This window comes from Amia ocellicauda, chromosome 7, assembly GCF_036373705.1.
Source record: "Amia ocellicauda isolate fAmiCal2 chromosome 7, fAmiCal2.hap1, whole genome shotgun sequence".
NCBI classification, from domain to species: Eukaryota; Metazoa; Chordata; class Actinopteri; order Amiiformes; family Amiidae; genus Amia; species Amia ocellicauda.
The window spans coordinates 46754374-46766335 of NC_089856.1; the positions used below are offsets into that span (position 1 = coordinate 46754374).

At 43.8% G+C, this 11962-nt stretch overlaps 2 protein-coding genes across 3 annotated transcripts; both read left to right on the forward strand.

Annotated features, from left to right (window-relative positions):
* The first annotated feature begins 797 nt into the window (after positions 1-797).
* Positions 798-4344, forward strand: ebp (EBP cholestenol delta-isomerase). The gene is made up of 5 exons (XM_066709965.1): positions 798-1058; positions 1751-2052; positions 2555-2591; positions 3109-3239; positions 3805-4344. The coding sequence occupies exons 2-5, from the start codon at positions 1761-1763 to the stop codon at positions 4029-4031; spliced, it is 687 nt and encodes a 228-aa protein (XP_066566062.1). The 5' UTR covers positions 798-1058; positions 1751-1760; the 3' UTR covers positions 4032-4344.
* Positions 4345-7805: 3461 nt separating this feature from the next.
* fkbpl (FKBP prolyl isomerase like) lies at positions 7806-11872 on the forward strand. Of its 2 annotated transcripts, none has more exons than XM_066709967.1 (3): positions 7806-7883; positions 8511-8926; positions 10344-11872. In XM_066709967.1, the coding sequence occupies exons 2-3, from the start codon at positions 8531-8533 to the stop codon at positions 11145-11147; spliced, it is 1200 nt and encodes a 399-aa protein (XP_066566064.1). In that variant the 5' UTR covers positions 7806-7883; positions 8511-8530; the 3' UTR covers positions 11148-11872. The 2 variants fall into 2 exon arrangements, with proteins under 2 accessions (XP_066566064.1, XP_066566063.1); XM_066709966.1 differs by having other exon boundaries at positions 7812-7883; positions 8474-8926.
* Positions 11873-11962: the final 90 nt, after the last annotated feature.

Sequence of the window (11962 nt, forward strand, 5' to 3'; positions counted from 1 at the left end):
TGTTTAATGTCCTTGCATCCCGTCATGCTGTCTTCGGTGGCGTGAGGGAACCTGGTCTTCACATGATCTGTAAAATATCAACAGATGTAATAGTGCATCATACCATTTGAGCATATTGTATGCAATATTATTTGAATTAATAAAATAGGTTACATTTTCATAAACACATATGTAGGCTATTTTACCCTTGCAGGCTCAGTTGGGTATTTCTAGATAATTGTTTATTTAAGGGAAACCCTGCAGAGATGTATTTTAATGTATTTACAATAAAATACCCCTGTCAATTTACAATTAAAAATATACTCTTAAATAATGTTGTTATATTTGATTATTTAAATAGAAGTCCAACAACAAACAAACAAAACAAAACGATTTAACGCTGACCGATTTGACAGTAACTAGTAAAGTATATAAAATAGTAAAATAAAGTTCCAGGCACGTAAGTGCAGTGCTGCATTGCGCAACTGAATTGCGCCTTCCTCTGAAAATACGACGTCACCACATTGCAGCCAATCCGTGCCCACAGCTGCAGGGCGCAGGTGTGTTCCGAGCCGCTCAGCCAATCCGGAGATCGGACGGGCCTCGCGTGAACCGCAGCTCCTGGCCTCTGCGTTTTAATTGGCCGATATGATTTAAAGTCCGGCCCCTTTTTCGGCTTACAGGGGGGAAGGACATGTCACCACTGCAACTACACTGATTGGTCGACTGAGGTGTAACTCAACGCTGTGGCGGATATGACTGGTGCAGAGGCGTGTCCGTCCTGTCCACACTGCTGTTTGATTGGACAGTTGTGCGGCGTGTGGGTAAGAGGCAGGACCCCGTGTTCTGCTGAGGGAGACTTTTGACAGAAGCGCTGGACGCATTGAAACGAGAGTCGTGCAACACAAATGTTACATGAATTAAATCTAACAACTGTTCTGTACATGTTGGGATCACTTATATTAGCTAAATACGTGCACGTTTAGCCAACTATTTTGAAAAGGAAGCAAATTACATTATAATCGCATGTCTTAAGCAAAGAAAGCTGCAGTTTGAAAGAATACCACATTTCCCACAAGGTAAGAAAACTATAGGTTTTATACATCACACCTGAATACCTTTAATGCTTTTTAAAAATGCGACAGACCTATGTATTGAAGCCTAAGGAGAAAGATACAGCCTTTTGCAATAAGGGAAGCTCTTCTCTTATTTCCATTTACAGATTGTCAACTTGTCAGCTTGTTGGAAGGTTAAAAAAAACTGATATGAAACGACTTGGCTCATCTAGTTATCAATGTTATTATGTTGAAGCTTGCATGTTAGTAGATCATGTTTCTGTTGTTAATTATAATAATATTTAAACCATTTGTAAGAGTATCATTGTGGTGCTATTGCTGTAGCAAATTTAACTTTTAACTTTGTACATAAACAGTCTATAAAATAGGGAAATAAAGTTACATCAATGTATAGGTCCATATCCAGTAATGGTATATGAACCTATAAACTGCAAGCTTCAAGGTGAATACGTTAAATTGACCATATGACCAAAGTTCCTGAGTTGTATAGCTCCAGCATTAGCCCTTTTCCCTAGTACATGTAGATAAACATCAGTGAACTGGAGTTTGTATGATACTGACAGAACACATGTGTAGAAATGAAAAACTTCATAGTGGTGTGTGTGTGAGAGAGAGATAGAGAGACTGCGTGTGTGTGTGCGCATGTGTGTGTTTTCTACCTTCTTTAATTAAAAGTGTCTCCCAATCTCCCTCAGCTCTTGGATCATGGAGAAGGAGGCACCAGCACACCCTTACTGGCCACGGGAGCTATCCATCCCAGGCTACCGGGCTAATGACCGCTCAATGCCGGAGATTCTCGCATTTCTGTTCTCCGTGTCGGGGATTCTGCTGGCGGGCACCTGGCTGTGGACGGGCCGGAGCAGCTGTCTGGGCAGCGGGCGGAGACTGGCACTGTGCTGGTTTGCAGTGTGCGGCTTCATCCACTGGGTGATTGAGGGCTGGTTTAGCCTGTATTACCACGTCATCCCCTCTGACCAGTCCTTCCTCTCCCAGCTCTGTGGGTATATTCATATCTACTGATAATGCAATCTCCTCTCCCTTGAGAGCTGTAGTGCAGTAGGATTTACAAGTGCTTTTACTTCACACTTTTAAATAAGTGGGAACATGGGTCAATGGGTCATTCAATGCTCAAGAAGGGCAGTTCGAATAAGAAAACTGATTATATTCTTCCTTGGGACCAGAGCTGGAGCCCCCTGCTTTAAACAAAGTTGTGAATGCTTGGCTAATGTGACTGGCAGCCCACCATAAATACATTGGTCTTTCTGGTACTGCCGACCTGTCAGACATGTTCACTCAGCCTGGGCCAGATGCATGTTAGTTAGGTGGGTGAAATGCCTGGTCCCTGCAGTTCCACACAGCTGGGGGAAACAGACAGACACAAGTATCATTTCAATAAGGGTGGATAGACTACCACCTCTGTGAATTAATGACCTAAATTGAATGCAAAAAGCTGATGCCCTGATTGTAGTTGAAGCATGTTTATTTTATTGTTTGTACAGGGAAAGAATATTCAAAAGGAGACAGCAGATATGTCATGTAAGTTATGTTTTGTTTTGTGTGCATATATTTACACACACTTTTTTCCTGTATGTCTTATGGACACATTAGCTTGGTGGGTCATGAAAAAGTAATTTCTGAAGTTTCTTCAAGTTTGTTTATGTATATAATCTCTGTTGTCCCAACTGCTGAATTAGTATCAAATTTAACACTTGGGATTTTACCCTTTTCCTTTGCCTTAAATCCTACATTGTAAACATGAAACTGGAATCTGTGACTGAGGAGAACATAAGGATCTAATTACCTTGTTGTGTTGTCTTTCCTGGATTGGATAGTGCTCCCTTTGTGTCATGATGTACCTTCTCTGTTCATAACAGTAGATCCCACTGCCTGGTCTGTCATGGCTCCTGGACTTTGGAGAGTTAAAAAGGGAGACGTGTGTGTATATGTGCAGGTTTACAGTGCAGTGGTGCATTAAATGTTTTACACCAAGCAGAATTTTTTACACCAAGCAATGAACCCCAGTGCACCTCATGTCCTCCCCCTCTGCCTGCAGAGCGGACAACTTCACAGTGTGTATGGAGACCATCACCGCCTGGGCCTGGGGTCCTCTCAGTGTGTGGACGGTCCTGGCTTTCCTCTACAACAAGCCCTACCGCTTTGTCCTCCAGCTTGTTGTCTCTCTGGGTAAGACTGGGAGAGTCCCTCCCACTTTCTGTACTGCAGGGGTCTAGTCCCTAGTCCTTTATTCAGTGGAACTAATTATTGTCATTCATTTTGAATCGGCACACTCTTCATCGTCTGATCGCAGACTTTTTTTAAAAGCCTGAAAGGTTGGGGGTTCTCTAGGATCCTGGGTTCAAGAGCACTATTGTACTCCTGAATTTGAATTTGTGTCCCACCTTCAGTTCAGGTGACCACATGTAGTCAGGTTTTCTGGTTCGGCCAGTGACTATTATGTTAACTGTCTCTCTTGTTTAAAAGTGTGTTATTGACTGACTGTCAGATGTATTTAGTGCAAAGCACCCATCCACAACAATATTCTTGGGTATGTGAAGCTAGGATTGACTAACGTGCTCTTGTCTGTCTGCCTGTGTGTCGGACAGGTTAACGTGAGCCTGTCTTGGCTTTTCAAGCAAGTATTGCTTCTAGAATCTCACAGGTGTAACAATGCAACAGGATGCTAGGAAATGAGCCCCTGCAGGTCTGAGCTGGGGATCTGACCCACCTCTTTCTCCATCTCTGTCCTCAGGCCAGCTGTACGGGGACGTGCTGTACTTCTACACGGAGTACCGCGACGGCTTCTCTCACAGTGAGATGGGCCACCCGCTCTACTTCTGGTTCTACTTTGTCTTCATGAACGCTCTGTGGATCATCATCCCCTCTCTACTCATTCTGGATGCCTGGAGACACCTGAGCACGGCCCAGGCCCTCTCGGACAGGGCAAGGGGCCCTCGGGGGAGATCCAAGGGGGAGTAGATGGGATCAGCAGGGGACAGAGTGACTAGACCTGCCCCCCCTCTTTGGCACTAGATCCCTGAAATGCCAGTCTGAGAGGTTACCAGGATGCCCATCTTGGCTTGGGACCCTTAAAGGAACCTCCTTACATGTTCTCCTTGATTCTTGCTCTGATGACTTTTCTGTTTTTCTGATCAAGCTAGTTAACCATTGCAGCAGAAAAACAATTACTGTACTTGAAGAGACTTTTTAAAAGGGATTTCCTCTATGGCTTTGTTTGTATTTCTCTGACCCAATGCTTTTTGTTTTATAATTGAAATTATCTCTTGCTGTAGTCGGGCTCTGTTTGTTTCATTCCATAGCTTGATGCACAGAAACATGGCAGCCACTTTGCATTTTAAAAAGGCACTTTTCTTGTTCTGAACAAAGCACTTAATGCAGTTTTCTTTTTATTTGACTTCTCGCATGTGGTTTAACACAAGCAGCTCTCAATATATTATTAATGTTTTATAAAACAGGCACGATTAATACCTATGAAAAGAGACCGCTGAGCGAGACAAATGGATTGCTCCATGCCTGCTGATTACAGATGTATTACCTGAAAGACTGGTAATAACAAAAGCTGTTAAAAAGGGCCACTTCCTGTTTTATAGACTGCTTGATTATGTGTTGGGTAAGATCATTGCTAATGTGGGCTCTTATGTTGTCTTTCATGTGTAACATCATGTAACCTCACACTTTGGTTGTGTTGCCGCTGGAACCGTTACTTTCTAGGTCACATTTTGAGAAGGAATTTTAGAGAATCAAAAATTGCATCCCACAACAAAGAACTACATTAAGTGCAATAACATGGTTTGAACAACACATTCCTGGTGTTAATATCCCTGAATGTATGTGTATGTACTTTCCAGTCACAGTTGTTTGTGTTGATTGATAAGCTATAAGATAATTTGACAGTTTTGGAAATAAAAAAATCATCCACTCATTAAAAAATATATAATTTTACATAATCGTATTCATCATCTATTGATCCACTGCTGCATGAATGCCTCCCCACGGTGCTTCCACTTGCTTTGATCTATAGCTTCCCTTTTCTGTGTCATGGCTGCAGATATTAATATTTCATCTTCCACTCTTCTATGTGGTCATTGTCTAGGTCTTTATTCATCTCTTGACATCCATTCGATAGCTTCCTTTGTCCATCTGTGATCTATTATTTTTGCAATGTGTCCAGCCCATTGCCATTTCAACATTTTCACTCTTTCAATGATGTCACTAGAGCGACATTACTACTGTATGTACAGTGAGGGAAAAAAGTATTTGATCCCCTGCTGATTTTGTACATTTGTCCACTGACAAAGAAATTATCAGTCTATAATTTTAATGGTAGGTGTATTTTAACAGTGAGAGACAGAATAACAACAACAAAATCCAGAAAAACGCATTTCAAAAAAGTTATACACTGATTTGCAAGTTAATGAGGGAAATAAGTATTTGACCCCTTCGACTTAGTACTTGGAGGCAAAACCCTTGTTGGCAATCACAGAGGTCAGACGTTTCTTGTAGTTGGCCACCAGGTTTGCACACATCTCAGGAGGGATTTTGTCCCACTCCTCTTTGCAGATCCTCTCCAAGTCATTAAGGTTTCGAGGCTGACGTTTGGCAACTCGAACCTTCAGCTCCCTCCACAGATTTTCTATGGGATTAAGGTCTGGAGACTGACTAGGCCACTCCAGGACCTTTATGTGCTTCTTCTTGACCCACTCCATTGTTGCCTTGGCTGTGTGTTTTGGGTCATAGTCATGCTGGAATACCCATCCACGACCCATTTTCAATGCCCTGGCTGAGGGAAGGAGGTTCTCACCCAAGATTTGACGGTACATGGCCCCATCCATCGTCCCTTTGATGCGGTGCAGTTGTCCTGTCCCCTTAGCAGAATAACACCCCCAAAGCATAATGTTTCCACCTCCATGTTTGACGGTAGGGATGGTGTTCTTGGGGTCATTCCTCCAAACACGGCGAGTTGAGTTGATGCTAAAGAGCTCGATTTTGGTCTCATCTGACCACAACACTTTCACCCAGTTCTCCTCTGAATCATTCAGATGTTCATTGGCAAACTTCAGACGGGCCTGTACATGTGCTTTCTTGAGCAGGGGGACCTTGCGGGCGCTGCAGGATTTCAGTCCTTCACGGCGTAGTGTGTTACCAATTGTTTTCTTGGTGACTATGGTCCCAGCTGCCTTGAGATCATTAACAAGATCCTCCTGTGTAGTTCTGGGCTGATTCCTCACCGTTCTCATGATCATTGAAACTCCACGAGGTGAGATCTTGCATGGAGCCCCAGACCGAGGGAGACTGACAGTTATTTTGTGTTTCTTCCATTTGCGAATAATCGCACCAACTGTTGTCACCTTCTCACTAAGCTGCTTGGCGATGGTCTTATAGCCCATTTCAACCTTGTGTAGGTCTACAATCTTGTCCCTGACATCCTTGGACAGCTCTTTGGTCTTGACCATGGTGGAGAGTTTGGAATCTGATTGATTGATTGCTTCTGTGGACAGGTGTCTTTTATACAGGTAACGAGCTGGGATTAGGGGCGCTCCCTTTAAGAGAGTGCTCCTAATCTCAGCTCATTAGCTGTATAAAAGACACCTGGGAGCCAGAAATCTTGCTGATTGATAGGGGATCAAATACTTATTTCCCTCATTAACATGCAAATCAACTTATAACTTTTTTGAAATGTGTTTTTCTGTCTCTCTGTTAAAATACACCTACCATTAAAATTATAGACTGATCATTTCTTTGTCAGTGGGCAAACGTACAAAATCAGCAGGGGATCAAATACTTTTTTCCCTCACTGTACATATGTGTGTGTATATATCTATCTATAATGTGTGTGTGTGTGTGTCTGTGTGTCTATATATCTAACTATAATGTGTCTCTGTGTGTGTATATATCTACATATAATGTGTGTGTGTGTGTATATATCTACATATAATGTGTCTGTGTGTATATATCTATCTATAATGTGTGTGTGTCTGTGTGTGTGTATATAACGTAGGCCTATGTATATATGATTTCTTGCTTGAAAAAATGTGTATTAGACCACGCCCTATTAGTTGCAGATACACAGCTGTAAGACGTGTAATTTGCCAATCAATATGCCATGTGCAAACTGAGTTCTCTTCTCAAAAATATGACTATTCATTTGTCATCACAACGGTGACCAGCATTAATAAAATACAGTCTGCATGCCACACAGGCCTCTGGGGTTGGAAAGTACAGCTAGAGGTAAACAGATTTGGAAAGGAGGGGAATAGTAGTAATTTAAACAAATTATAGCACATCTGTAAACCTGTTACAGTACTTGAAGAAAATTGAATACATATGTTTATATAATCACGAATAACACCTAGTGTTTCATGGCTGTAGGACAGTTAGCAAAGACGTGCCAAAAATGTATTGTCAAACCACACAAATAAATAAATGCATAAGATACAGCATGTAGGACAAGTATACATTTTTTGGACCGGTTATTTTTCAGTTCGCCGTTTTTAGCCTTCCGTTCCCTCAATTCCCTCAGAAATAACAAAACAGTTGTTTGCTGTCTATTTGCGATGGTTGTTTTGTAATTTTTGAAGGGAAATTTGACAAAGTAGCGACTGCAGTTCCGACACTACTGTACCTGTCCGAGCGCTGCCCGTGCGCCGCTGGATGTCACTGCGTCTGCGCAACAGCCGCTGCCGTTTCTAAGGACCGCCAGAGCGAGGTTTGCCGTTGCTAGTGAAAACGTCACCGGAAGACGCTGACAGGCGACCGGAAGTCGTAATGACGTTTGGCTGCGCGGGACGGAGCGGCGCGCAGGAGGGGGTGGTGAGCGAGCGCAGCGTCTTTTATCAGTGAATTACATAGAAATGTTTGAAAATAGTGACATTCAAGTACAAACCTACTGTCTCAAATGCGTTGCGTTTGTGATCAAGGGTTAGTGGTGTAAGTCAAACAAATAACGTTCAAGTGGTTTCAAGAAACCAAAACAGTGAAATGTGTTGCTCGTCTCGGCCACAGACAACAAACCAACATCTTTGAATACGATCTGGTTTGACATTCGTTAAGCTTATTTAATTGCTTATCTCTCTCTCTGTGTCTGTACAGTCAGTGTATCAAGATAAACCACACTTTCTCTTGTAATATACTGTAACATCCAGTCAATCGCTGTCTGTTCGAAGTTGGTACGGATGAGCTGTACTGTGGAATAAATCATTGTATGACAATCTGTTCAGTTTTTAAATGCTGTGCAGTATCCATAGTCAGTCAGTGTGTGTGCATGAATGTCACTCTGATATTCAGTCGGGTAGTAACGTGTGGTTGCATTCTTTCAGTCAGAAACTTAAAAAAAAAATGAGCACAAGAGTTAGTTTCTGTATTAAACTCACTCTCTTACTCATGTTGTTCTGTTCTGTCAGTTCTACAGTAACAACCATCCTCCTCCTCCTCTGTCAGGATTGGTTGCCAGGGATGTCATGAAAACCATGCACCAGTGGAAGATGCAGGGGGGCTGTGGTGTTACTTCCTGGGTGTCATTATGCCCGGGGGGGTACCGAGGGGTGAGGAGAAGGACGCTGGAGAAAGGGACGGGGGAGCAAACCCCCAAACTAGGCTCAGTGTGTTCGGTGATGATACAGACTGACCCACAGGCTGATGCGCCCACCAGCTTACCTGCCCTGGCTCTGGCACCAGCTTACCTAGAGACGGATGTGCCCTCACAGGAAGGCGCCCTCCTTGGCAGACAGACACGCAGCCGGTCCTCAGTCCTCCAGGTCCCCATCAACCAGTGGGTGCAGGTGTGCCTTGGGGAAGGGCATTGTGACATCATCGAGGGTTGCCTGGAAGGGATGAAAGCTGGAGAGACCTGTGAGGTGAGCATTGTGCCATTCTGTAACACGTGTGCCCAGCCGGCTGTCTCTTGGTCTGTTATTCTTCAGATCTCAACCTCAAGGGGCCACCGCCATCCTGCAGGGTTTGTAGCTCTCAGAATCACCGTCTCCTTGAACAAACAATATTTTGGTCCAGTTAAGCCTGGATTGATTGAATTAGCTGGAATGTGTTCACCTGCTGACAATTATCAGCAACTGTTTAATATTGAGGCACCGCACATTGGTCAGACCGTTGTTGACCTTTGTTAAACCACAGATCCGAGGTCTGTCGTCTGCGGTTCCAAATAGCAGCAGGTGACCGGTTAGATGATCAGAAATCAACAATTTATCAAATGTATGTGTCTGTTATTGGAATACTTAAGGTAATTTTAACTGTTATCACAATCCTTCAAATCCATTCCTCAATGGCCACAGTCAGTTTTCTGAAGTTCATTAAGTTATCAAATTTGTTAGACTTAAGAAAGGCTGTTGCATTGATTCAGTGTAGTTAGTATTTATGTCTGTTATTTACTTAACTGAGCAAATCTGTTTATTTATCCTTAGCTGCTGGCTTGAGTGCTTTTAACTGCAACAATCTACATTGTTTATAGTCCTCCTTTTCTATACTCCATTCAAGAATGAGGTTAAGCCAAGTCATTTGAAAAGCAAGCTGAAAACATCAATGTCTCGCATCAAGTACACCCAGGGACATTTAATTGTAAAAATCCAGATTTTTTTATTTCCCCCCCCCCCCCCATGATTCAACACAGCCTACACACTGAGCTTCCTGAGTTGTACATTTCAGGTGGTCTTTCCTATCCAATCAAGTAGTGACAAAGACTGTGTTAATGAAAAACTCTTCTGCACTTGATTAAGACCAATACTCAGCATGGGGGATACAGGAGATTGAATTGATTTATTTAATTTCCTTCTGTGGAGTGGAGTGCTGATGAATCACTGTCAGAGTTGGGCAGCTTCCGCCCCCCCCCCCCCCAGGTTTTAAGTGTTAATCACTTCAGTCAGTGTCATTCACACCCTTCCAGAAAAGCAAAATCCGAAGAATTAAATTGTTGTTTAATTAACCGAGGTTCGTGAGGAAGACAACCCAATCGAACACACGCAAATTCCCAGCATTCAGCTTTGCATGGACAGGTCCTATTTCCTTTCTATATACATCTGTTGGGGTTGATCTCCTGAAATGTATCAAAACAAAAAAATCAACTAAGTGTTTGCTTCTTTCTTCAAACGTGAAAAATATAACTTAATTAGGTTAATCAGCTTTCTTTCTTTCTTTTGTCAGGTAAAGCCTCTAAAACAGTGCTTAGTGCAGTTAAATAACAAAAGGGATTTTAGCTATCATAACGTTTTCCCACTTTTTTCATGATCAGCTGATTTCCTGTCTCTCTCTTTTAAAACACAGCTGCAGGTTACAGCACTGGAAGAGGGCAAAACAGCTCATCAGGAGAGTCGAGACTGTGAGCAAAGAACATGGAAGAGTGGAGCAGAGATGGCTGAGAAACAGGAAACATTGGAAGCCATCAGAGGAGCAGAGGAGCCCTCTTCCTCCTCCTCCTCCTCCTCCTCCCCCTCCCCCTCCCGGTGCTGCCACTTCATTGTACAGCTCCACTCCTTCACCCCCGGCAAGGCGTCTTGGGAAATGGCCCCCGACGAGAAGTGGGTCTGGGTCAGGAGTCACAAGGAGCGGGGGAGTGAAAGGTTCAGGGCGGGGGACGTGTGGGGGGCAGCCGACTGCTATAGCCGGGCACTGAGGATGCTGATCACCCTGGGGGGCCCGGGAGAGAACTGGGACAACGGCCAAGGCAGGGAGGGGCGAGGAGAGGGAGAGGAGGTGGCCCAGTCAAAAGAGGATAGTATAGAGGGAGAAGGGAAGGAGAGAGTCAGGGAGGGCGAATACCAGCGGGTGAGGTCGGAGCTTCATTGCAACCTCTCCCTGTGCCAACTCAAGCTGGGGCAGCCCTCCAAAGCCAGAGAGAATGCCTCCCGAGCCACTGGACTGGACCCGGCCAGTGCCAAGGCCTGGTACCGCCTGGGACTCGCCTACAGCGAACTGGGTGAGATGGGCAGCGCCAGGGCTGGACTCCGAAGGGTTCTGGAGCTACAGCCCGGTTCACCATCAGCCTTGCGGGCTCTTAGAGAGATCGAGGCCAGAGAGAAGGAGATCAACTCCCAGCTGGGCCAGGCACTGAGCAAGATGTTCACTTAGAGCAAGGGGCCTCTGATCCCAAACCACGTTTCTGCATGCCATTGCATCCCATCCCAGCACTCTGTCACAGCACAGAACAGGTTTTTGCTTTGACAAGTCAAGATTAGCATACTTAGCTGCCTTGCTTGAATGTGAATGGGACTTGGGCTCTCCAGAACCAGGGTTAGAGGCACTGGAATATGGCACTGTGTGGGTTACATACACTGAAAATGTATGGCAGGGATAAGGCTTTCCATTTCACATGGCTCTTGGGCAGATTGTACTGATGAAGTGGGAAATCAGTTGTTTGTTGTATGGACCATTTACTGGGCCGAGAGGCTTTAATCAGTGGGTCAGTCACATGGGTCAGCTGAGGGAAGCTTCAGGGAGGGATATCCATACCTCCATATCCTTTGTGCTCTCGTATGGGGTACAGCACTGAATTGTGATATCCTCCAAAGGGCCGTGACTAACATACAAAGTCAGAGACATCATTGTAGAGTATGGTACCACGGTCTGAATCTGTACTGTCCTGCAAAATATTGTATTACAAGAAAACAAACTATTCAGTATAACAATGTTCTGCACTATATCAGAATGAACTACAATGATAAAGAAGGTGTTTTCTGAACTATTATACTGTATGATACAATACAAAGACATCCAAATGTCTGTTTCTTACTACTGTTGACCATGGCAATGCAATTTACCTATCAGTGCAATAAACCCATACATATTGGAGATTATACTCTGTCATTGTAATAATTACATGATTTAATTATAATGTTTAGGAGAAAGTCTGTTGTAACTCGATAAAATTTTGTGTTTGTGTGTGG

Bases quoted from the DNA above. Each gene is read 5' to 3' on its own strand.
- ebp (XM_066709965.1), top strand. From the start codon at position 1,761: ATGGAGAAGGAGGCACCAGCACACCCTTACTGGCCACGGGAGCTATCC. The intron at 2,053-2,554 runs GTGGGTATATTC...TTGTTTGTACAG, and splicing joins GTCCTTCCTCTCCCAGCTCT to GGAAAGAATATTCAAAAGGA. The intron at 3,240-3,804 runs GTAAGACTGGGA...CTCTGTCCTCAG, and splicing joins CCAGCTTGTTGTCTCTCTGG to GCCAGCTGTACGGGGACGTG.
- fkbpl (XM_066709966.1), top strand. From the start codon at position 7,839: ATGACGTTTGGCTGCGCGGGACGGAGCGGCGCGCAGGAGGGGGTG. The intron at 7,884-8,473 runs GTGAGCGAGCGC...CTGTTCTGTCAG, and splicing joins GCGGCGCGCAGGAGGGGGTG to TTCTACAGTAACAACCATCC. The intron at 8,927-10,343 runs GTGAGCATTGTG...TTTAAAACACAG, and splicing joins AAGCTGGAGAGACCTGTGAG to CTGCAGGTTACAGCACTGGA.